Source organism: Hemitrygon akajei, chromosome 16 (genome assembly GCF_048418815.1).
Source record: "Hemitrygon akajei chromosome 16, sHemAka1.3, whole genome shotgun sequence".
Lineage (NCBI taxonomy): Eukaryota > Metazoa > Chordata > Chondrichthyes > Myliobatiformes > Dasyatidae > Hemitrygon > Hemitrygon akajei.
In genome coordinates, this window is record NC_133139.1 from 22274237 (window position 1) to 22301061 (window position 26825).

Below are 26825 nucleotides of genomic sequence, written 5' to 3' on the forward strand. Positions count from 1 at the left end.
TACGATCATAGACATTTTATGACACACTTTCAGTTCACTTTGACCATGCGAGGCAAACAAAAATGGTCAATCTCAACTCTCTGGCTTGCAGTCCACAACCTCGCAGGTCCTGTAGTTTTTCACAAAGCTGTGAGTTCTGTACGTTTCCACCAGTCCACACTTCCCAAGTTCCCATCTTGTTTTTTCAGCGTGGGCTCCTACCTCCACCACCCTCACGGGTACAGAATTTTCATTCCTCACCGCTTTCTGAGTGGCATTTCTCTCGTCAATGAACTTAAACCTCCTGGTTACCGATGTCTGCAATGGGAACCAGGACCTTGCTGTTCGCCCTATATAAGCTACTCGTGATTTTCTTCACCTTACCTAACTTTTCACTGAGCCTTCAAAAGAAAACACCAACCTAGACCGTCTTCCCATTTTCTGGAAGTGTTAATAAATATCATCATATTTTATTGGCAATTGATTAGTTTTATTCCTCTGGGTTCTCTCCGGTTTCTACGGAGACCACCCACTAAAGGGCGACGAAGAAAATGGTTCAGGCAGCATCCGTGGAGGGGAATGGACAGTCGACGTTCCAGTGTAGATGAAGGGTGCCGAGCCGAACCGTCGACATCCTCCACGGACGTTGCCTGACCTGCTGAATTCCCACAGCAGCTTGTTGCTACAGATTCCAGCATCTACAGTATCTTGTATCTCTAAGAACATTGGGGAGTTAAATGAACGCTCTTAGTATAGACGTTTCAATACCGCAGAATAGCTAGAATTCGCAATAAGCAGTGGTTTAAGGGACAATGTGGTGGGATATTGTGGCCTTTTATTTTCCCGCTTTTTAAATCGGACGACTCACCCCTTTAATTGTAAAGGATCTAGTCGTTCGTGATTGGCCAGAGCGGCTGTCAACCAGGTTCGCCCGGCAGTTGGGTTGTCTCAGACGTTTTGAGCGACAGGCTGAGGCTGAAATTCTTGAGCTTTTCTTCCCACAGAAGGAGGGCCGTCCACTTCGCCGAGCAGTCGACAGACTCAAGCCGCGCTGGATGGATTGGCATGGGGAAAGGAAGCCGTTACCCTTTGGCTAAAAAGCTTTACTCGTCTGTCTTTGCTATGCTTGTTCTCTCAATGTGCCTGAATTCAGGTAAAAAAATCGTGTATTTATGAAAGAAACATTAAACATTTTGAAAATAAGCAACTTTAACTTGCAATGCTTTAGGAGACTATATTCACGTATCACGGAATTTGGAAGCCCTTTTAAAAGTAGCTTGCAAAAGTATCTTGCAGATTCTGAAGTTTATTTTAAATTCGCAAAAACTTTTGGTAGTTTGGAAAAAAGTATTTTAAAAGTTGTAAAGTTGTTCCCTCGCTCTTTTGCTAACTCCTTGCTCTTGTTGCTCGCAGTGCATTGCCAGCAGTGTAGGATCCAGCGATGTAACGCCGAGTTTGTGGCTGCTACTTCTCCAGGGATTGGGTTGCAAGAGGAATCGGAGGGAGGAGGAGGTGGAAACGGCGGCGATTTCTGCATCGCGTTGCGAGCTTACTCGCAATGTACCAAGAAGACGGCCAAGTACTGCCGAGGGGACCTGGTCTATCACTCGGCGGTGCTGGGCATCAACGATCTCATGGCGCAGCACAACTGCTCCAAAACGGGACCCACGGCCCCCGTGAAGCCGGCGGGCACGGAGCGGAGCCGGCTGCCGGAGCTGTGTAGCTACCAGGGCAGGGTCAACTCGCTAAGAGACGGTGGGCAAAAGCCCCCGAAGTTTGCACACTGTGGCTTGTTCGGCGACCCCCATCTCAGGACATTCCGGGACGAGTTCCAAACGTGCAAAGTGGAAGGGGCTTGGCCCTTGATCGACAGCGACTACCTGTCTGTTCAAGTCACCAATGTACCTGTGGTGCAGGACTCTAGCGCCACGGCCACCAGTAAGGTAAATGTGCTTTTGCAAAGTCAAGCGAAACCCCTCCACATTGCTCACACATTCAACCCCCTTTCCCTTCCTACGCTTTTGTTTCCAAGGGACTGAAATGCGAGTGCCCTCTGCCGAATTAATATGGGATCTAGGAGCCTATCCAAGCAACATACTGATATATATTTTTAATTGTTGAAAGAACCCAAACGAAGGACGAGTTAGATTTTGGTTCACAGTGCACAGAGAGTTGTGTTCCGGGAATGAATTGCATTGGAACCCGGTCGTGATAACTTACAAAATGAATTCATGGTTGAGGAGGAGGGAAAAGGAAGTTTTGGGACACATCGGGGTAGTGGGATTAATTGGACTACACTTTCAAAACTCGTAAGTGTGAACGTGTGGATGGTTGCCTCTCTTGCTTAATGTTTGGATGTGTTTTATCCCTCAAAAAAAAAGCAGCTGGAGTGGATTGTTAAAAAATAGTTTTTGGAAGGTGTATGAGTGCTTTTTTAAAAAAAAAAATTACCTTTTAGTCTGCCACAGACTTGATTAATCACTGGCCCATAACTATTTCTTTTGTCAAACAACCTCACTCCTCCAAAAGAATCCCTCTAAGCCATAGAATGCTGCCTTTATAGTTGGCTTGTTACGTAATTTTCCCGAATATATGGATTTAACTCGAATCAGTTATGGATGCACTTTATTGAAGAAAATATTATTCTGTCTCTTAAATAAAGATTTAACTTTAAGCACTTCATTTAAATATAAGTATATATAATCCACAGTCATTTATTTCTCCTGGTCGGACATAATGGGTTAAGTGACTAAATTTCCACAATTAATTGTTTTTTTTTACCTTTTTTCTGTGAATGGATTAAGTTTGCTGCTAGAGCTGTATCTCCTCCATTCCCCCGCTAAATCTGAAGCGGTAACAAAAACAGAAGTTGTATAAAGGACAGACTGCAGTGAACATTAAAAAGAACACAGCATCCCTGTCCAAAGACGGCAGTGGGCTTGCCAGCACAGGCCCACTTTGTGACTTTCAAATGACATCGGGTGGCCATGGCAATGAAACGGTGAAAAATACAACTGCTACTTATCTTCACGCACAGTGTATAGGAATGCTGAGGATCCATTGAATTAGATTTTCTTTTGGGGTTTGAAAAGCTTGAATTTTATTTACCTCCTCCCTGCCCGCCCTTCATTGAACAAATTTTACCATGGACATTGCTTAAAAAGTGTAAATCAGGTCTTGAAAAGAATAAAGCATCAGTCCTGAGCTTTTCAAACATAATGAGGGTTATAATTCCAAGTTTAATTGATGTTGATGGATTACTACACTTTGAAGGATGCACCCTTTACGTTATAATTGTATTCTCTTAAGTGTGGTGACTGAAGATTTTCTTTGTATGTCAACATCTTTGTACTGGGGGGGGGGGGGATACATTGAGTTGGCACAGCTCAGTTCCCTTGCCATCAAAGATCACTTGTACAGTTTTGAGAGGCGTTTGTTCCCCTTTCAATTTCCTTGCAAATGCTGAAGATCTGGTGAGGTTTTTGGCTGGTGTCCTTTACTCTTTTGAGGGGCTGACTACAGCGGAGTTTTCATCATTTACTCCCATTGGCATAGTGGGGCAGCCCGCTCCTGCATCTTCTTGTGTTGGAAGTCTATTTGCGGAGGGAGCGTTATGATGAAGCTGAATAAGTGCACCCTTTCTATGGCGACTTGTGGCCACCATGTGTTTTGGAAGGTGCTGAGATGTGGCGTATGGTAGGGCAGATATTATTTGAATTAGGTTTTGTCATAAGAAACAGTGGAGGGGGGTGGGACTATAATTTAAAAATTGCTTCAGGGAAAAATCTGTGATTAAAAATACTTCAGTGCCAATGTGACTATTCATAAACTTTTAACAATAGAGCTTTTACTTCATCTAAAATTAATATGCAGAAAAGTCTTACATTCTATAACAAAAGCCTTGATTACACAAAGGGTTTTGTTTGCTTCCAGAAGGGGTTGGTAATTTAAACCTTTCCTAAAAGAATTCACATTTAATAATTTATTGTAAAAAGTCTGTAACAATTGGAACTGGTCCTCATCAGTTGTGAACCAGTGTTGAACTCCAAGTAGCATTCCTAATTTTAATGGTGATTACAGTGGTTGTGGTTTGTTGTGCTTTCGCTGTCTTTTAGTCTCATAAAACAGCAATAGTCATGACAGATTGGAAGAGTGGAGTCTTGCACTGTAATCAGATCCCTCCCGCTCTACCTGGAAAGCCTTAAAGCGCTTTTCACACCAATCCTTCCGGACTTCAGAGTGTTCAGTTAGCACAGCTCTGTTAACCCTTTAGTGGCGAAGGCCTCTTTGCTTACTTCATGTGTACTTTAATGTGTATTCCCTTGTAATGAAATTTTTATAAATTTTTGAACTTACATTGTTTGTTATTTTCCACTTTCGTCTTGAATAGAAGACTTGATTTTATCCAGTAACTTTCTTAATATCCCAAAGCTCTTCACATTAAGTCTGTGTATGTTAGATCTGTGGTTTGCAAGCTGTTATATGCACAAGTGGGAATTACACTGGCTCAACAATTAATTACCATAAAAGGTCAAAGTATTAATGCCCCTCTACTCCCTCTTGGGGGACTTTTTATTTTGAGAACACACCTTTCTGGGACTTCCTAGTATATTTAACTTTTCCATATAAACTTTAAACTTTTTGTAACAATTAATTCCATTCAGAAAGTACTGCTTACCGATTTTATTTTTGAGGTTTAGGAAAGTACAAGTAATGTATAAAAGTATAAGGATTAACAAGGAGAAATTGGAGTGGAAGAGTTTATATTCAGTCAAGCTTAATTTTATTGGACAGTTCAATGGTGTATAAATTGCAGTGCTGTACATGTCACGTTAGTTTACCTGTTCAACAAAATACCCAGCAAGTTCAAAATAGCTTTTTAATTAGCAGATCTCTTTCAAAGTGCTTTCACTATTTTTGTTGTGCCTCCAAAACACTCTGTTTGTACAAAGCAAGGTTACGCGCTCAGCAATCAGATGACAGCCTAGTTGATGAGATTTTGGTGATGGCTGAAGGTTTTGGCTGGAAAGGTGAGGGATACTTCCCCTGTCCCTTCCCTTACTGATCCAACCTACATGTAACTCCACTTCTACCAATGTATCTGGGCTGCTCAGTTGAGTGGCAAGTAGAGATAAAAAATAAAATGATGACGTTGTGAGTGAATAAGTAATTTTTTTTAAAAAAATCTAAAAGAGAAGAAAGGAGGTTTGGAAAAATACAGAGCTTGGACTAAATTTTATTTCCCTTAATCATCACGGGATTTCAGAAACCACACCCTTCAGACTCTGACCCTTGAGCTTGCCTGCTGAGCCAAGCCAACACAGAGTCTGAAGAAGGGTGATCAGAAAATGCAAGGGGAATTTGTCAGGAGGCCATTTCCACCCCCCCCCCCCCCCCCCCCAGGCATTGCCATTCAAGCTATCTGGGATCTCTAGTCTGCTTGGGTGTGAAATTAGATGCAACCAATCTGAGCCCAAGGGTTTGTTATATTTTCCTTCCTTTGTTTGACCCAGGGACACTTCTTTAATTTATTCTGTTGGAATCTCGACGTCATTGCTAGACCAACATTAATACAAGTGGCGTAGTTGGCCGTTCAAGCGTCACCATGTTGATTGGCCTAGTTTCATATTTAAGCCCAATGAGGGAAGGTTGGCTGATCTCTTCCACTGAAAGACAAGGAAGACGCAAATACGTATGCACAGGTTTGTGGCCATTATTTGTCATGGCATCCACAGTACTAAGAAGATGTTTATTCTGATCTGAATGTGATGCTGAACTGGCTGTCTGGCTTGGCATTAGCTTAATTGTCTTATCAGAAAATGCGCTCAACCCAAACCCAATTTTATTTTCAGAATATGTGCCAAACCCAAATCTTTTTCTAAGAAAGGAAGCACTGTCATCAGAGACAGGCCAGAGGAGGTCCATGAGAATGATGATGAAAATGAAGAGGTTAACATATGAAGATTGTTTGATGGCTCTGGGCCTGTACATGCTGGAGAGTGGGGAGGGGGAGGTGGAATTTCATTGAAGCCTATTGAATAATGAAAGGCCTAGATAGAGTGGACATGCAGAGGATGTTTCCTATGGTGGGGGAGTATAGGGCCTGAGGACACAGCCTCAGAATGGAATGACACCCCTTTAGAACAGATGAGGTGAAATTTCTTTAGCCCGAGGATGATGAATCTGTGGAATTCATTGCCACAGACAGCTGTGGAATCCACGTCATTGGGTATACTTAAAGTGAAAGTTGATAAATTCATGATTAGTAAGGGTGTCAAAGATTATAGGGAGAAGGCAAGAGAATAGGATGGAGAGAGAAAATAAATCAACCATGATGAAATGGTGTAGTGGGCTAAATGGCCTAATTCTGCTCCTATGCAGTTGGTCACAGTTAGAAATGTTGTGCTTTGCCTTTGACCTGCATCATTGGTGATTGACTCTGATGCAGTGATCTTCAGCAGCACAAAACTTCATACTTTGAACGCACTTTTACCTAAAGCATGAAGGGAAAATATATATTCAGGGCTTGTTATTATGGGAGGACTGCTGAATTCCCCAAGTGCTTAACGTAGAGAATAATCCAAGATGGTAATAAGTACAAACCTGTGACAGTGCTCTCATGGTAGAAGTATTGATTATTTTGTACTGGGCCTGTGATTCTAGCTTCAGTATTTTGCAAGCTTTGCACTGCTTTTCAGAGGGAGCAGTGATTAACAGTCTCCCCAACTCCTGGTGCAGATCTGCAGCTTCCACAGAGCGCTGCCCAGTAGATGAAACAGCTGATATTTTCAGTCCCATTTTTCAACTGAAAATGCTTGAGGCTGGAGTGGGTGGAGTTTGAAGTGAAGGGTGTAAATTGATATAGAATGGGCTGGCCATTCAGCCCATTACTATTCTTTACATGAAGCAAGTTGTCCTCCTTAGCGGAATTTACACATTTTCCCAAATCTTACAAGGGAAGATGAGTGAAAAGTTTCTAATGCAAAATCCTGAATGGAAGTTATTGCTTGTCGAGAAAGTGGAAGCATAGTCAGTCACCTTTCACATAGCGGTTTAGGCACTTGAAAGAGAATCATTTGCAAGGTTCTGAGGATATGGTGGAACTGATAGGTTTACAGTGCTAGAAGCTAGCATAGTCGATGGGACGAGTGGCTTCCTGAGGCAGAACAGTTCTGTGGTAGATTAGCTTGGTTGTGGCTGATCCAAATTCTTTTGGTTTAAGTCTGCACTGGAACCAAAGAACCATTTATTTAAACATTAAGGTATGCATCACTATATCCTGGCACGTTATGTGAATGTGGTTTCATTTACACTATGTATTTTGCTGAGAGTGCCAAGGATCGGTGTGTCTGTGTGCAGATTCCAGGAAACGCCAGGACTTTGTACTGCTGCAAGCCCCATTTGGTCTTGGCTTGCATTAACTGTGTGTGCCCGGCTCTGTGGGTTCAAAGGGGGGAGCGGGCACATGCAGATCTTCCATCAGCAGCTGAAACCAAATTCGGAACAATTACTCCAGGTCCCTCAAGACAGAAGTATTGCGAGGGGCGGGGAAAGGAGTACACTTTGTAAAAGTACATTAGTGTCGCGTGTGTTGTTTGAGAGTCCCAGTGCAATTGATGAGGTAGAAGTTATTTGTTTGAAGCCTAGGTCTTAAAAATAGTAGGTGTTGAACAACACTCAATGGATCAGACAGCACCTGCAGAAAGAGTGTGAGAGGTAGAGAGACAGATTTCATTAGCACAATTGAAATGCTGGAGGGACTCAGCAGGTCAGGCAGCATCTATGGAGAGGAATAAACAGTCGACATATCGGAGATCCTTCATCAGGACCTTATTGATCCAGGTTAGTCTGAAGATTCACCAGATTGAATCCTAAGGTTGCAGGCTTGTTAAATGGGGAAAGGTCAAGAAATGTATAAAAATCATTTCGGGGCTTATGGTTGGTTTTAAGTATGTGATATCAAATGTTAATTTAGTGCATGCGTTCTCTAAAATTGTACACTTTATCACTTACTGAATGCAAGTTTATTTTCCAAAACATTAGTTGGGTAAGTTTCTGTTTACAGAGCAACATTTTACTGAGTGTGCCGCAGCAGAATTACTGAAAATGGGTGGATCTTTACCACCGGCATCATTGGTGACAGAGATGTGCTCTATCAGCCTGTGTGGTCCAGCAGTCTGTGTGCGATGGAGAAGGTCAGCCAAATGAGCTGTAACTTCAAGCACTTGAACTCTGTTGCATTGATGTATTTGACCACTAAATCAATGGAAATTCCCATTGTTGTTTACTGGGTTTTTTTTTTTGGAAATTTTCCAGAAATATTTTTTTTTTAATGGGAATCTCAAAACCCAGAGGGGCTGAGGGAGTGCTGCACAGTCTGAGGTGAGCCCCTCAGATGAGGAGCTAAACAGAATCTCCATAGTCTCAACCTGACTGATGTGAAAGGCAGCATTTTAGAGAAGAAAAGGGGAATTATCATAAGTATTTTCTTCTCACAGCATAACCCAGCAATACAAGCAGCTGAACTGCATCTTCTCAACAGACTGTGGGCTTCTGCTGGAATCACATTCTGTGTGTTGAGTTCCAAGGTCTGGGGTAGGAAATATTTGGCGTAGGAGGAGATGATGTACAAGTATTTTCCATTTACGTGAAGCAGATCAGACTGTGCCTAGGAGGACAGCACCTCTGTCATCATCTTAGTTGGTGCTTGACAAAATGGGTCAGAAGTTGTGAGTGTCGCAGGTCCAAGCTGTTTATCTCAGGAAAGCAGTCTAGGAGTGTAGTGGGTTGCAGGCTTGTGGTTGTATGGTGCAAACAAGCCAAAATCACGGGAGCAATCAACATCTAGATTGACCAAGATATCTGGCAGTTCAGATCCCGCAGGAATGGTTCGGTTCTTGCCTATTTTGTTACAAGCCTCAAGGTGTGTTAACTTAGATTATTAAATAGCAAGTGCCAAATTCATGAGATTTATTCCACAGAGTACGTGATCAGGAATAGGCCACTTGGCACTGAGTGATCTGATTGAGAAAGAAGAATGATGACTCTTACGGCATCTGTCGCAATCGTCCAGGATCCCAAAGTGCTTTACAGCTCATTCTTTGAGGTGCCGTCACTGTTGGAAATGAGCTGCCAGTTTGTACTCGGCAAGCTCTCACACACAGAAGGTAATAATCAAATAATCTTTTGGTGGCGTAGGCCAAGAGATAAAGGCAAAATAGACTGCAGATATTTGGAGGCCAAGTCATGGCTTACAACTGAGTTTGATATGATTCTTGATTAGTAGGGACATTAAAGGTTATGTGGAGAAGACAGTAAAATGGGATTGAGAGGGATGATTGAATGGCAGAGCAGACTCAATGGACTGAATGGCCTAATTCTTCTCCTGTGTCTTATGGTCTTTCAACAGAATGTTGCAAAATCTGAGCAGATCAAGCAGCATCTATGGAGGCAAAAGGTGTACGTTGACATTTCAGGTTGAGACCCCAATGTAGATTTTTGACCCAAGGTGTCAATGTATACCTTTTGCCTCCACTGATTTTTTTTCTTTAATTCAGGGATTGGTTGGCACAGTGAGAAGGGTTGCTCTCCTTTTCCTTGAAATAGTACCATGGGATCTCTTGCAGATGGTTTAATAGCTCATCCAAGAAGCTGAAACTCCAGGGACACAGCACTCCCTATGTACTGGACCGGAGTGCTGTACTGGATTTTTTTTTTGTGTGTGTGCTCAGCCCCCAGGAGCGAGATTCAAATCTTTCTGACTGAGGCAGCAACCACAGCTGACTCCTTAAGAATGAACTGCTAGTGGCATTACTCTGTGCAAAACTCCATGTTACGTTTGGTAAATTTCGAGTTGGCCCCTTTAAGAGGCCCACAAGGAACAAACCTAAACAATAGAGGCCAGGTTCTGACTAGAGGCCAATCTCCTGTGGGATTTCTATGCAAGGAGACTGGCCTCCCAGTGTAAAGAAGGTGGCCTCTTGAGTGCAGGTATTTTATTAAGAATCTTAACTGTGATCCTAAATCATATACTTGATGTTGCTATAATAAAATTCTTTTTTTTTGTTGCCTTGTCAAGCTCTTTAAATTGTTGTTTGTTTTATTAGGGACATTTTATTGAATGAGGAGTTTCATTCTACCTGTCTGTAACCAGTTAGTTCCATCATATTCAGTCAATCCACAAGACAATTCAATCATTAACTGCCGCATTGATAATTAAGAGAACTGGAAAATACAGGCAAATTGTTGCAGCAGTGTTGAAAAGGGAATTTGCAGGAGAAACTCAGCAGCGTATAAAAAGTACTGTAAATTTAGTTAATTGATTAAATGTAAATGGAAAATTGGAATAATAAAAAAAAGTCTGCTTAATAGTCTGGAGTAACACAGAGGTGGGATTGGGAGATCTGCAGTTACTAAAACAAACCCCTAATCTGTCTCTGATGAGAAAACAAGAGAAAAGTGCGGTTTCTGCAGTATATTTAAACCACTCTCTTGTGCATGAACAGAAGCAGCTTTTTTTTACAGTGGTGTCCAGCCAGAAGCTGGATATTTGCCAGTTTTTTTTCTTTCTTGCCATTGGGGCAGGCGTCCCTGCGGAACTAAATTGGTAACACAAACGGACTTCCAATTAGTGGTGAATAAGCAGTGTTGTGCTCTGGATTCTAATCCTCTGGGAGCTGGCCCTGCACTCATTCCACTAAGGAGTCCTTCTGTTTCATTGCCCTCAATCCTAGCTGTATTCATCTTTGGGGTCTCGGGTACAAAATGGCAGTGCAGTTGAACTCCCAGTCCTTCCCAGATGTTTCTGGCCCTTAACAAAACTTTCATTTTAATTTTGCTTTTCATTTTGAGGTGGGGGGGGGGGAATACTGCTTTTCGTCTTGTTCCTTTACAAACAAGTATCAGGCACCTTTTTAAAGGCTTGGAAGATGCTGTCTCAATGGGCAGTTACTACTAATACAGATTGATCCGATTGATTGAATTAAGCAGCTCTAGCTTCACAGCAAACTAGAATTAATACTGTGAGAATTGCTTGCGTTTCTGAGTTTAAACTGAGAGGACTAAACAAGTTTTTGGCTGCTTTAAAAATAACATCAACATTGGAATCCATGAAGTGGAGGATGTGCATTTCTCTGGATGGTTCATGTGTCTTTCCGGATACACAAAAGCCCCTTGCAGCTGGACTAGTATGTTTGAACTGTGTTCTCTGTTGTAATTTCTCTGTTGCGGAGCAGACGCAACGGGCCAAATGACCTATTTCTGCTCCTATATCTTACTGTAATAGTTTATGTTTGAAAACAACAAGATACCACAATGGGTGGTGTAATACAGTGTTTATAAAAAGTATTCACACCCCCTCTTGACAGTTTTCATGTTTTATTGTTTTACAGCATTGACTTTATAGTGGATTTAATTTGGCTTTAATGACACTGATCAACAGAAAGAGACTTTTTCACGTCAAAGTACAAACAGATCTCTACGGAGTTAATTACAAATTTAAAGCAAAATAATTGATTGCATAAGTATTCACCCCCTTCAAGTCGGTATTTAGTAGATGCATCTTTGGCAGCAATTACAGCCTTGAGTCTGGACAAGTCTCTAGCTTTGCATATCTGGACACTGTATTTTCCTCCCATTCTTCTTTGCAAAACTGCTCAAGCTCTGTCAGATTGCATGGGGATCGTGAGTGAACAGCCCTTTTCAAGTCTAGTCACAAATTCTCAATTGGATTGAGGTCTGGACTCTGACTTGGCCACTCCAGGACATAACTTTGTTATTTTTAAGCCATTCCTGTGTAGCTTTGACTTTATGCTTGGGATCATCATTTTGCTGGAAAATAAATCTCCTCCCAAGTTGTAGTTCTGTTGCAGACTGAATCAGGTTTTCCACCAGGATTACCCTGTATTTTGCTGCATTCATTGTACCCTCTACCTCCCAGGACCTGCTGCAGTGAAGCATCCCCACAGCATGATGTAGCCACCACCTTGCTTCATGGTAGGGATGGTGTGTTTTTGATAATGAGCTGTGTTTGGCTTACACCAAACATAGTGTTTTATCTTATGACCAAAAAGCTCAATTTTGGTTTCATCAGACCGTGGGTCCTTTTTCCAGCTGACTTTGGAGCCTCCCACATGTCCTTTGGCAAATTCTAGCTGAGATTTCATTTGAGATCAACAGTGACTTTCTCTTTGCCACTCTTCCATAAAGCTGAGACTGGTGAAGCACCCAGGCAACAGTTATATACGCAGTCTCTCCCATCTCAGCCACTGAAGCTTGTAACTCCTCCAGAGTTGTCATGGGTCTCTTGGTGGCCTCCCTCACTAGTTTCTTTCTTGCACGGTCACTCAGTTTTTGAGGCGGCCTGCTCGAGGCAGATTTACAGCTATGCAATATTCATTCCATTTTCTTAATGATTGACTTAACAGTACTCCAAGGGGTATTTGGTGACTTAGAAATGTTCTTGTATCCAGCTCCTGTCTTTTGCTTTTTAATAACCTTTTCACGGAGTTGCTTGGAGTGTTCTTTTATCTTCATGGTGTAGCTTTTGCCAGGATACTGACTTCCAGATACAGATATATTTTTACTACAATCAATTGAAACACCTTGACTGCACACGGGTCTTCAAGAACATCTCCATTTAACCAATTATATGACTTCTAAAACCAGTTGGCTGCACCAGTGATGATTTGGTGTGTCATATTAAAGGGGGTGAATACTTAAGCAATCAATTATTTTGTGTTTTATATTTATAATTAATTTAGATCACTTTGTAGAGGTCAATTTTCACTTTGACATGAAATAATCTTTTTCTGTTGAAGTGTCAAAAAAGCCAAATTAAATCCACTGTGATTCAATGCTGTAAACAATAAAATATGAACACTTCCAAGATTGGTGAATACCTTTTATAGGCACTATAACAAGCAAATAATTGGGATTTGAAGTAATATTGAACCAATTTTGAATATTAGCTGAGGCACCAACAGAGTAATTCCATTAAATGCCATCCTGATAGAACTTGAGAGATCAGGAGGAGTCGACCAGTTGGTCCCTCAAACCTTCCCTACTCAATGTGAACATGGTTTGATCTCCAGGCTTCTTGGCTAGTCCCCCATAACCTTGAATCACACAAGTTCAAAAATTTATTTGCCACCTCTCTAGCTACCTCCAGTGACCCAGCCTCTGAAGTGCATAATTCCAACAATTTATCACCATCTGTAAGTTGAAATTCCCATGCCTCTTCATCTTAAATGACCACCCCCTCATAAATCAATGATGTCCTCTGATGCTCTTCTGTTTAATGCCTTTACACCAGAGGTGACGTGGCTTGCACTAGATCAGAGTAAAATTTTAAATTTGGAATAGATCACATTTGATTCAGCTAACCCAAGCACATCATGTTTCTGATGCAGCAAGTAGTATTGTGCAGTGTAATCTGAAGTGCTAGTTTCTACTTGGTTTGTTGTGCTCTTCTCCTCAGTACAGGTGGTTCAAGTTTCGCTCTTAGACACAAAAATTGAGGCTCCTTAGAATCAGATTTATTTAACTGATGTAGGACATGAAATATGCTTTGTGGCAGCAGTGCCCTGCAAACACACAAAAATCTATAAATTACAAAAAATAGATGTTGCAAAACAACAGGAAAAACGAGGTCGTGTTCATGGGTTCATGCACTGATCAGAAATCTGGTGCGGAGGGGAAGAAGCTGGTCCCTCCTGTGCAGCAATGCGAGTGAGCTGCACTGTGGACAGAGATGTCTTCTGGTATGAGATGTCCGTTGAGTGATCCCATATTACTATTTTCAATGAATGTAAGGGAATTCTTTCTACTGCCCTGGTCAAGGTGAATAAAAGACACTGAAGTAGATTACCTAGTCGAAAGTACTGTTTGTGGGAACTGATAGTGCGAAAAATGCCACTTACGTACAAGACTTAAGGCTGATTTATACTTGTGCATACGGGCTACACGGCGGCCTACACCATAACCCTGATGTTCACTTCTGCGTTGCTCTACGCCATAGCGAGCATGCGTTGGTGTGCGCCAAAACGCTAGTTGACGGTGGGGTTTCTATGCCACTGTGTTGAATTTCTTCGTTAGAGACATGAAATGCATTTCAAACATTTTCACATGTCAGCAGGTAGATTTGACAATTTGGTTCATCTATTTCGCATCGGTGTATGCACAGCCTACAGACATGGCGGAGAAGAAGCAACCGGAAATGCGATGCTACCAAGCGGACCAATCACAGTTGTGGTCTGCATCGCCACGACGTGCGAGTAACTTTTCTGCAGAGGTGCACGTCACCTTACGGCGTAGGGTACGCGGTACCTACGACGTAGATGCAACACACAAGTATAAATCAGCCTTTACTTTGCAAGTAATGCCTCCAAACTTCACGGTGCTATGGAGTTTTCTCTTGGCGTTGGTGACTGCAGTACATTGTGTCACTGGTTTGGCTTAAGGGAAGCTGCCTTCCACCAATGACGATGCAGCAGTAGCCCCCACCCACCTCCCTGTCATTGCCGTTGTCTCACCTCTGTCTGGGAATTGATTGCGCATAAGCAACGCAAGCTTAGTTGAGACCAGCAAAGTGTTAGTGGATCAGGAATTCTGTTAAGCTATTGGATCAGTCATACTTCGAATTCACAAGGATTCTGTATTTGGATCCGCTGTGGTTACTTTGAGTTGAATTCAAGTGAGAATTTTTCTTAACACCCATCTCAAATTTAAAAAAAAAAAAATTTCTCTCCAGTGGGAGGCACAGATTTTCATGGCAGCCACGAGAGTCTTGAAATGCTGCAGACATTTCTAAAGCAATGAACTTTGCCTTTTGGCCATCTTTGTATAGATGCTTATTGCTGGTCTAGACTGCAGTGACAATGAGCAGGAGCTGGGCCCAGTGCTCATGAGTTACACTGAGGCTGCTCACAAAATTTAACTTTGTAGGCTGGGGAAAAATGTGCGCACGTGTTTGTGGTCGTGTTGTGTTTACAAACAAACCGCAGACACACACAGCTTGTGCAGCAGGCCCTCAGCAACTGTCTGCGACCTCATTTATTCCTCTCTCCCTCATTTGGGACCCCTTCCCATCCAACATGACTTCTTACTTCAGTATTTCTGTGGGGAGAAGGTGGCAGGCATCTGCCCCCAGTCCCTCCCTTGCTCTCCATGGTCGGAGATGCCATGCCAGAAGTGTTGACTGGGAATATTGGTGGAACTTCTTTCATTGTCTCCCTCCTTTCAATTACAGAATTATTGACAAAAATCAAAAGGCAAATTGCAGTAGTCCATTTGTAGGTTGGTTGATGTAACTGCAGCTGGGAGTGTTGTGGGGTGGCAGTAGTAGTTTCCTTTGGGGAAAATGGAGATGCCTTAGTTTATATTGATTCCAGATATTCCAATCAATTTACAACTGTTAAAACATTTCCAGCTACTTATGCAAAGTGAGAAACGGTTGTCCAGTTTAGATTCCACATCAGTGGGTTCTTCTCCAGAACTTCACTAGTGGTCAGTGAGGAAAGATTTATTGTCCAGCCTTTCCTTACGTGGAGTCTCCAAGGGGTGTAGACTTCACACACAAAGCTAGCATTTATGGCCAACTCCTAATTGTCCTTGAACTAAGAAGATAATTTTAGGTCAACCGTTTTCTGTGCTTCTTGAGCGGCATTCCAGGTGAGGAAACAGATTACCTTCCCTGGAGAAATACATCGAGTTCCACCGGCAGAGCTGGGCAACTCTGGCAAGTCATTCCAGGTATTCACTATGTTCTGTGTAAAGAAGTTACCCCTCAGGGCTCTTTCACACCTCTTCTCCTTTATGTTGTATCTGTGCCCTCTAGTTTTGGACTCCCAACACTGGGGAAAAGACTGATTGGTCTTACCCATACCTCTCATGATCTTTATCAACTTCTGTGAGGTCTCCTCTCATTCTTCAATGCTGCAGTTCTAGACTCTGTGTGGCCAAGCGCTTTTCAAATTCGCAGATTTAACCCGTTCACAGGTCGTCTCGAAGGAACTTGTGTATGGTATTGCATCCACGCTTTGCTGTGAGCAAGGTGCCATTTTTAAAATTCGGTTCATTCGAATCTTGTTTCTTCCACTGCATCAGCTTTTGAAAGACACCCATCATCACACGACTCTTCAATATCATTTTGCTTAGCTCTGACAGTAACTAAATGTACAGTTTAATTTTGTTCTTTCACATACCTTAATTATCTCATTTCCAAGTGTGAAATACGCTAGGTGATGCTAATGAGTAAACTCTCATGTTTAAATCAGAGTTGCGTTTATTAGCGCTGGCGTATGTTGTGAAGTTTGTTGTTTTGCAGCAGCAGTGCAAGACACGAAAATTACTATAACTTACAAAAACAAATAGTGCAAAAGAGAAATAATGAGATGGTGGTGTTCAGCGGTTCACAGACAATTCAGAAAACAGGTGGTGGAGAGGAAGAAGTTTCCACCAACATCCTCCAAACAGGTTATCTTGTCATTATCATATTCTTTCTTAGTGCTTGCTGGCTGTGGTATTTTCCTGCATTAAAGCTGCAGCATCATTCTAAAAACACTTTACGAGGTGTAGGGAACATCAACACAGTTGTACTGTTTAAAATGCACTTAGTAGTCTTGTGGGACAGGAAGTTCAAAAGTTGTTGTGTGATCTTTAAGGTAGCTGATGTCGGCCAGTACTGTTAATTGCCCTGTGCTTTAGAATGGTAGGATGGTAGCTAGGTATTGATTGGGGTTGTGGTCGCTGTTGAGACGGATTGGCCTGCCTCCAGTTCTCAGCTGCTTTTTCCTGTGAGAACCTGTCCCTGGATGAAATGCCAGGTGCCGACGCTGTCCAGAAAGAAGCAACTTAACAAAGTCCCGTAACATGTCTGGAGATTTGGAAGGGGCATGTTTAGTTCACCACTGGTGAAATCCAAATGCCCCCAGATCTGTTGCTGCATGTAAGTTAGAGAATCTGGGTGTAATTTGCCCTGTTCAGGTCTTTGTGGGTTTAAAACATGGCATTTGTGGCTCAAAGAATGGAACTCTCACCACTGAGCCAGGATTCTGTGTGTTTGGAGTCACACTGTGGCAACTTCAGCCTGTAAATGTCTTCACACTGACCATAGGGAGATGCCACCTTTCCGATAAAGCACCCAATCCAGTGCACCCTTATAGGCGCACTGTGGAATCGTAGAAATACTGTATACAGCACAGGAAAGGACCTTTCTGGCCCAGCTTGTCCACACTGACCACAAAGACTGCCTGCTAAATTCACTTGGGCCCCTATCCCTCTACACCTTTCCTGTCCATCTAAATACCTTTCCAACTTTGCAATTGTATTTGTCTCCACTGCTTTCTCTGGCAGTTCATTACAAATGTTCACCACTCTCTGTGTGGGGGCGGGGATGGTGGCGGGGAGCTCAGATCTGCTTTAAAGAGTTAGATCAGGGGTTCCCAACCTTCTTGTGCCATGGACCCAGACCGAGGGGTCTGTGGACTCCAAGTTGGGAACCTCTGAGTTAGATTGACTTATCGTTTAAATCTCAAAATGACGATCTCATGGAGCCATAGGGAGATACAACGCCGGGACCGATCTTTCTGCCACCATTCCACCTACCATTAAGAACCCACTTTTCATTAATCTTATGCTTATCTATATTATTTTCTTCTCATTTCCATCAATGCCTCCTTGATTCTACCATTCATCGATACCCTTGTGGCAATTTACAGTAGCCATTTAACCCCCCCTGACCCACATGGTTTGGGGATGTGGGAGGAAGCATGAGAACCTGGAAGAAACCCATTTGGTCACAGGAAGGAAGGGCATGCACGCTCCACGCGGACAACCAAAGATCAGGATCAAACCTGGGCTTCTGTTGTTGATTTGCTAGCCACCCCCTCATTACTATTAAATGCTTGACAAAGAGTAAATCCAAACAGGAAATCCAGAGTGGAGCCCCTGGACGTCACTGAACATCCTTCCAGCAGCTCCTGCAACCAAGCTGGTGCCGAATTGCTTCGCTTTCCTTTGGACGACACCGGTGAGGGTGAGAAGGGCGACTGGGCATCCCAGGATCTCCATAGCTTCTGCCCTGGAGGGGTCACTCCGGCGCCACTGGCCATTGTCCTTCAAGACAGATGGATACTAGCATCATCGTCAGTGATGGAGCTTACTGTGATTGGATATTGAATTTTCTTCATTACAACAGAGACTCTTCTTCAAGAGTACTTCATTGGCTGAAATGCTCTTTGGGATACAATGCAAATATTTTTTATGCATCACTTGTGACCGCCTCTTCTCCCTGCTGCCCCACCATAAGCTTAGTGCATGTATTGTGCTGTGTGAGAAAGGGTCCCTCATTCAGTGTGCCCCTTGCACCCCATATCATTGTGTCGTACAGATGTCAGTGAATTGAGGTTCATCGTGAAGGAGCTGCTTGGCTTCTCACCACTTGGACAATTGTTGCCTCCGATTGTCTAATCTGCAACTCTTTAACCCCAGCAGAATGTCCTCAACCAGGGTCACTCACAAGTTTTCTCTGTCAACTCATTTCCAAGGTAAACAGCAATTATTTTTGGAGAAGGCCTTTTCTGGTTCACAGATAAATGGGAATCAACTTGTCAAGATCGTAAATTGTGCCCAGAATTAAACTTACACTCTCTGTATGACGAGGCCAGTGTGTGCATCATCTGGAGTACACTGTAGTTGCTTTCAAAGTTTGCTTTGTCCAAACCTTGCAAGTCTGCAGCCTTTCTCACCAAGAAAAGTAAAGAGCTGAAGCTTCCCCTTCACCTCCTTAGAAATGTCAAAGTTTCAAATTAAATGTATTATCAAAATATGTACATGTCACAATATACTACCTTGAGATTCAATTTCTTGCAGGCATTCACAATAGAACAAAGAAATCTAGAATCAGTTTAAAAGCTACACACAAGCAATGACTGACAAACAACCAATGTGCAAAAGACAGAAGTAAGCAAACACACAGATACAGTAGATGGGTAGATGGATGGGTGAGCAGATAGTTAATACCGAGAACATGAATTGTAATTGAAAGTGAGCCCATAGGTTGTGGAATCAGTTCAGAGTTGAGGTGAGTGAAGTTATCCATGCTCATCAGGAGCAAGATGGTGGAAGGGTAACAACTATTCCTGAATCTGGTGATGAGGGACCCAAGGCTCCTCTTGCCTCCTTCCCAATGGCAGCAACCAGAGGAGAGCATAGTCTGGATGGTCAGGGTTCTAGATGGATGTTGCTTTCTCATGGCAGTGCTCCTTGTAGATGTGGACAGTTTCTTTATCAACTCTGGGTCCAAGTCCTGGAATACCCTACCCAGTACCTCTGTAGAAGCTTCTTCATCGGAAGCACTACAGAAGTTCAAGAAGTTGGCTCACACCGAGAAGCTGCTGAAGACAATTTGGGATAAGGAATAAACTGCTGGCCTTACTACCAAAGCTAACATCTTACAAGTTATTAAAGAAGACAATACACTTGTAAATTCTTGAGTCACTGGGAGGGAGTTCGAGGGAGACTTCTTTACCCCTGAGTGTAGTGAGAAAGTGGGAAGCAATCCAATCTGTCTCATTCCCTGGCTCTGTCCCATAGCCCATAGTGTTTACCTCAAGGTGCCATTCTAATTTCCTTTTGAAATTGCCGGCAATCTGTGCCTCCTATACTCTTGCAAGCAGTGAGCTCTGGGTCATTATCTGTGTTTGTGTGATCAGCTGTGATGGTGGAGGAGTCAGTCGTCTAACCTGTCATCCTCCTCGTGTTCCTCTCGAAGAGGAAGAAGTAGCGTAGAGGTTAGCCCATCAATATTACAGCTCCATCGGTCTGGGTTCCTTCTGCTGCTTTTCGTAAGGAGTTTGTAAACTCTCCCCGTGACCACGTGGGTTTCCTCCAGGTGCTTCGGTTTCTTCCCACATTCCCAAGACGTACAGGTTAGTAGGTTAATTGGTCACGTGTGTAATTGGGCTCGTTGGGCCAGAAGGTCCTGTTACCATGCTGTATCTCTAAACAAAGTAACTTATTGAAGTCATTTACCGTATCCATCCCCAGATTTGATGGATTTGAGCTTGTCCTGTTACATTCACTGGGTCCACGTGGACCTTTCCCTTCTCTCTATCCCCTCTCCCCACACAAGCTGAAGGCATCAAAAGAACCCATTAATCCAGGCAACATGAAGGCTTCAATTGATGGCAAGCTGGAGTTGCTTTCATGCTGCCTCTGTATTGAATCCTATGGGATGAAGTCTAGGCCCACACACGCAAAAACTCAGTCATGCATACGCGCGTGGGCGCACAATTTCCCAGAGGTACTTGTAATCATAAAATAAGGTTGTTTTATCGGTCAGTAAATAGAAGTTAGGAGTGGCAGCCGCTCTTGGCAGTGGTGAACTGACGTTGGTCTGAAATTAGCTTGGAAGAATGGGAGTCATTGTTAAATTAACAACATGGGCTGCTCCTGTCACCTAAAGATCTTTTAATCAAGTGGGTCTTTTTAAAGTTAGGTTATGTCATTCTTTCTGTAACCTTTTTAAAGCAAGTTAGAAAATCGTCCTCTGTACATTAAGTAGGCAGTTTTAGTTCCATACAGGGGCTAGGCGGCACGGTAGTGTAGCGTAGTGGTTAGCACGCCACTTTACAGTGCCAGTGACCCAGGTTCAATTCCCACCACTGCCTGTAAGGAGTTTGTACCTTCTCCCTGTGACTGCGTGGATTTCCTTCGGGTGCTCCGGTTTCCTCCCACAGTCCAAGGGTGTACTGGTTGGTAGTCGTTGTAAAGTGTCCCATGATTCGGTTAGGATTAAGTCAGATTTCTGTGTGGTGCAGCTAGATTCTGCGCTGTATCTCGATAGATAAATCAATGCACACAGGTTGCCTTGTTACAGCATCGAGTTGTTACATCCTTGTTGCCTATAGCAATATTCAGCCCCAGACGGACCTGCGGTGATTTAGATTGGAGGGAATGGAAGTGGAGTTGTTTGATCAGTTTGCACATTGAACACCACGCATATAAAATAGGTTGCTGGCAGCGTCCACGGAGAGAGAAACAACCTTCGAGAATGAGGAAAGTTGGAGGTATTACTTTTAAAATGCAGGGAATGTTGGGTGGGATGGAAACACAGAAAGGCAGTGTCATGGATTAGAAGATGGGAGATTAAATGTTGATGGTGCAGAGAAGTGAGAGCGGAGATGGAATTAACAAATGATTCGGGAGGGGGTGTAAATAGGATAGATTATCTGAATGACCATGGGAGTAACATTGTGAATGCTGTAAATGTGGGAATCTAAGGCATCAATTGCTGTTTTATCTAGAGTTGTTAAACTCAGCTCCAGGTCTCAGAGGGCTCAGAAGATGTGTTTTTCTTGTGTTGTTCTTGAATCCTGTGTTGAGCTTCATTGGAACAATGCAAGGGTGAACGTCAGTGATCAGGATAGGAGTGGAATGGGAAACTAAATTTATGAGCTGCTGGAAGCTCAGGGGCATCTATTAGAGACTGAATAGAGGTGTTCTGTATTTAGATCCCCCAGGGGCAAATAATTAAAGATTCAGGACTCAAAATTGTTGAATGGAATCTCCAGTATGGAATTGTAAAAAAGAATGACATCATTGTTATTCGGGATCTGATACAGCATAAAAAATACACAATAAGAAAAAGAATACGATAATGAAAATAAGGAAGTACAACGAATATAAATACTTAGATTAATTACATGTACATAACAACAAGTGATGAAGTAGTGGTGATGAGGGGTGTGGTGGGCTTGGTTAGTGGCTGGAGATATTGATCAGCCTTACTGCTTGCAGGAAGTAACTGTTTTTGAGTCTGGAGGTCCTGGTGTAGCTTCCTCCCTGATGGGAGTGGGACGAACTATGAGCTCTTCTCAGTTTACTGTGTGTACTTGTGTGGCAGGCACTCTGGGGTCAGATATATGCACTAATTTCCAGTGGAGTGCCAGGAATGAAATTTAAAAAAAAAAAAGCTACATGTGCTGGAAATCTGAAATGGAAACAAAAAAATTGGAAACACTCAACACTACAAGTGGTATCTGTGGAAAATGAAATGGTTAACGTTCCAGGCTGAGGATCCTTGATCAGGGCCTGACGAGGTATCTATTACCTGAAAAGTTAACTCTGTTTTGCTTTGTACTGGAGTGTAATGGTGGATTGTTTGTTGGTACTTTCCTTCGCAGGCTCCATTTTGTCCTGCGGACATCCAGTCCAACCAGTGAAGTTTGCCAACTAAATAGTGGAAGCCCTTGAGTAAAACAGCCTGGCATTAGAAGCCAAATGTTTTCTGGATAATGATCTGTAAGAGTTTATGAGCGCTACACCGCTAGCTCGCTGATCAATGTCTTCATGTTCTGCAGAAAGAGCGGGCTGGGGGCAGGAAGCTTTTTTTTAAAGAGAGGTCATTTGGTTTACTGCTTGAAACGTTGGATTACAAAGAATGTTGAAGCTTTCAGCAGGTCAGGCAGTGTGTGTGGAGAGTGGTGCACAATTACTGTTTCAGAGCAATGTCTTTTGAGTCATGGGCCCAATTCATTGAGCATCCTTGTGAACCAATGGATTCTATTCAACAGGCATTCACTTCCACAAGCAATTTATTGTTTACCAGCCAGAGGGAGGTCTTGTACTTCAAGTTGTTACCCTTTAAAAGTGCAGTTTACCTGTACATATGTTACACATTTACTTTAACCTACCTACCCACACACAGCTTTTCAATGTGGTAGAAAACCGAGGATACCCACAGAATCGGTGGAAAACATGCAAACTCCACGCAGATAACACCCTAGAGAGCAGAGTGCTACAGGGTTGCTGTGCCAGTAACTTCACAATGTACATTAATGATTTAGAAAAGGGGACAGAGTGTAGCATATGCAAGTTTGCTGATGACACGAATCTGAGTGTAAAGTAGTGCAGCGGATGCAGAGAGATATAGGCAGATGGAGTACCATGTTGGTAAATGTGAAGTCAACCATTTTGGAAGGAAAAGATATTTAAATGGTGAAAGATAGCAGCATCGTGCTATTATGCAGAAGGAATTGATACTGCTTGTACATGAATGGCATGAGGTTAGTTCTCAGATACAGTGGGCTATCAAGAAAGCAAATGGAGTGTAGGTCTTCATTGCTAGAAGGGTTGAATTTAAGAGCAGGGAGGTTATGCTGCAACAGTACAGGGTACTGGTGAGGCCATACCAGGAGTACTGAGTGCAGTTCTGGTCTCCTTCCTTGAGGAAAAAGATATACTAGCCTTGAGGCAGTGCAGGGGAGATTCACCAAGTTGATTCCTGAGATGAGGGGATTAAACTACGCGGAGCGATCGAGTTGCCTAGGACTATACTTGCTGGAATTCATAAGAATGAGAGGGGATCTTATAGAAACAAAATCAAAAAAGGGATAGATAAGATGGTGGGAAGAAAGGTTTTTTCCCACCTCTAGGTGAGACTAGAACTAGGGGACATAGCCTCAAGATTTGTGGTAGTAGATTTAGGACAGAGATGAGGAGGAATGGCATTTCTCAGAGAAAAGCGTATGTGGAATTTCTGCCCAGAGAAGCAGTGGATGCTGCCTCATTAAATAAATATGAGACACAGAGAGAACAGCTTAGTGGTTAGCACAACACTTTGCAGTATCAGCGACCCAGGTTCAATTCCTGCTGTTGCCTGTGAGGAACTTGTATGTTCCCCTCTCACCCGTGAACACATGGGTTTCCTCTGGGTGCTCCGGGTTCTTTCCACAGTCTAAAGACATGCTGGTTGATAGGTTAATTAGTCATTGCAAACTGACCCATGATTAGACTGGGGTTAAACCAGTGGTTACTGAGTGGCGTGGCTCGAGGGGCCAGAAGGGCCTGTTCCAAGCTCTATCTCAATAAATAAATAAAATATAAGTAGGTTTTTGCATAATGGTGGGATTAAGTATCTAGGGGGAAAGGTGGGTAGGTGGAGCCAAATCAGCCTTGGTCTTTATGGTGGAGCAGGCTCGACAGGCCAGCTGGTCTACTCCTGCTTTTATTTCTTGTCTTCATGCAATCAGGATTGAATCTGGGGAGTTGGTGGAGCTATTGCTCAAGCCGCTTTGCTCCCTGTAGATTGCACAATTCATTTCCCCCCTTCACCTCTCTTGTTTGGTTCCACAATCATACACCTTGTTGGGTGGGCAAGGTCTGTGGGTGACGTGTGTATATATATATATATATATATATATATATATATATATATATATATAAAATATAGCACAGAAACGGGCCTTTCAGCCTACTGCGTCTGGGCTGACAATCAAGCAACCAATTACACTAATCCTACATTAATCCCATTTCTATTTGCTTCCCTGAGATTCAGTTATTTACTACTTACTGCCCATTACGCTGCTGGCGTTTGAGGGCAGCCTTGAAGATCCTCTGTCTCTGTCTGTCCTTGGCCATCTTCCTCTATTTCGCCCTAGGTATGGCTCAGGGTCCTCAGTTGCACACAGATAGAGAAGCATTCTTCATTGCTGTATCCGTAACTTCTTTTTAACCACTCAGGGTGGTTAGCCCTGAGCTGAACCCCCGAACCTGGAGGACCGGTGGACCACTCCTAGTCTGGCATCTAGTCTTTGACCATTTTGGCATGGGTGACTGTACCAAGAGCCAAAGCACAAGGCCCCAACTCCAACCAACGTAGCCCTTCAGGTCATTGAGGCACAAAAGCCTTCATACCTTAACGACAAATTTTTGGTCCTCTTGGAGGCCTGAGATTCACAACAGAGACCGTTTACAATAACTAATTAACCTACAAACCCACCAACTAATTCAACCCAGAAGTAGACCCTTTGGTCTATGATGATATACTAGCTGTCAACTAAAAAAAAATCTAATTACTCACATTCCCTGAACATGAATGCCTTTTGTGACTGGCTTCTGGAGATGGCATTGTAAAGGCACTAATCAAGTTTGTCTTGTGCTTCCTTACAGATCACGATAATTTTCAAGAGCTTTCATGGCTGCACGGAGCAGAAGGTCTACCAGGCAACCACAGACGGCCTCCCGCCAGCGTTTGTGGACGGCACAAAAGTCGGCAGCGAGCGGAACGGAGGGAACAGCCTGAGGATCTTGGAGAAGGTGGGCAGCGATCAGGTGGAGATCCAAGCCAGATACATTGGGACCACCATCATTGTGCGCCAGGTGGGCAAGTACCTGACCTTTGCCATCAGGGTCCCCGAAGAGACCTTGAACTTTGCGGACGAGAGCGTGTGCCTGCAGCTGTGCGTCCATGGCTGCCCCAGGAGCGAGCTCATCCAGGAGCACACCTTGTCCGGGCAGTTGTCTGGTGCCAGGATGCAGGGCCCCAAGCAGGTCTACACGGTGGAGAGCGCCACCTCCAAGTGCCGGGAGATCCTCCAAGTGGAGGACGTCTACTTCCAGTCCTGCGTCTTCGATCTCCTGACGACCGGGGACCCGGCATTCTCCATGGCTGCACATGGAGCCCTGGAGGACCTCAAAGCACTGCATCTCAATGTTCTCAAGCAGCACAGTTCTCCCAGGACAGGGACAGGGAAAAATGGCACTCCAACCAATCGCCCGCCATACCCCATTTACCTGGCATGTCTTGCCTTCCTCATAATCTTCATGTAGTGAATGTGTATACCTTCAGATTGCAAATTGTCTATATAATAATATATTGAGAAATGTACATATGTGAAAATGAAGTGTAAAGTGCCTGTATATATAGTTGTATTGTATGAATTATTGTATGTTGAGAGGCTTTCTGTTAGTGACTTGTGTTTTCTTTTGTGTACTCTTGATTTTAAGAACCTTGTTATTTTTGGGGATGTGGTTCCAAGCGGCATCTAAACTTTGCCTATTAAATGTCTCCAGCTATAGACCTAAAGAACCGTCTCTGCAGCTTCATTTCTATGAGATATGATGCTTCATTTATCTGCAAGTTCTCGCACCACCAGCAGTCTGCCCACCCCCTCCAATATGTCCCACAGAAAATCCTTTAGGAACTCAGCAGGTCAGGTGGCATCTGTGGAAAGGAATATAGAATCAACATTTTGGGCCAAAATGTCGAATCTTTATTTCTTTCCTCAGATGCTGCCTGTCCTGCTGAGTTCCTCCAGCATTTTGTGTGTGTTACTCTGGATTTTCAGCATCTGCAGAACCTCTTTGTGTATCTGAGTGCCCTCCAGGTTGGGTTGGCTTAACACTCCACTATCTGTTTAGCAGACAGATGTGTTATGCTTTAACCTCCTAAAAATAGCCTCACAATTCCTTAATAGATAGATTGGAAGTGCATTAATGGCTTGTGGGTCACAACCCTTATGCTTTCCAGCCAACGAGTTCCCAGATTCAGGTACCTAAAGAAGTTGGGGTGTTAATTTGTGCAACAGGTCTTGTGAAATCCCAGGCTGTAGTTATAACGATGGGCAAACGCGGAGTATTCTTTGAAGTAGAAAATTGCTGTTTTAAAAATGAAGCTGCTGAAGCTGGGAGCCTAAAATAAAAACAGAACATGCTGCAAACACTCAGCTGGTCAGACAGCATCTGGTAAAACAGAGCTACTAACTCGGGCTGAAGACGTCAGTCTGCCTGCATTTGTAATAGCCAGGCAGCACAGAATCCGTGCTGATAATAAAGTCCTCATCCAATTCATTTGTTATACTTGGTCTATTGCCTTCCATGTGATGGCGAGTTAACATTTTCTTTTCTGAGCAGGCCTCCTCTAGTTTTGTTTTGACACCGTTGGTCACCTCTGGCTGACACCATGTGCCTGCTTTTTCTCATAATTGTCTGCTATCTTAATTGGCCTAACACCTGGCCTCGTCTCAGTTACCATTTACGGAAGAGTTTGAGTGGCAGTAACTGCT

At 43.2% G+C, this 26825-nt stretch overlaps 1 protein-coding gene across 1 annotated transcript; it reads left to right on the top strand.

Annotated features, from left to right (window-relative positions):
• The first annotated feature begins 956 nt into the window (after window positions 1-956).
• rgmd (RGM domain family, member D) lies at window positions 957-25849 on the top strand. Its single transcript, XM_073068368.1, has 3 exons — window positions 957-1132; window positions 1393-1922; window positions 24931-25849. The coding sequence occupies exons 1-3, from the start codon at window positions 1045-1047 to the stop codon at window positions 25588-25590; spliced, it is 1278 nt and encodes a 425-aa protein (XP_072924469.1). The 5' UTR covers window positions 957-1044; the 3' UTR covers window positions 25591-25849.
• The last annotated feature ends 976 nt before the right edge of the window (window positions 25850-26825 follow it).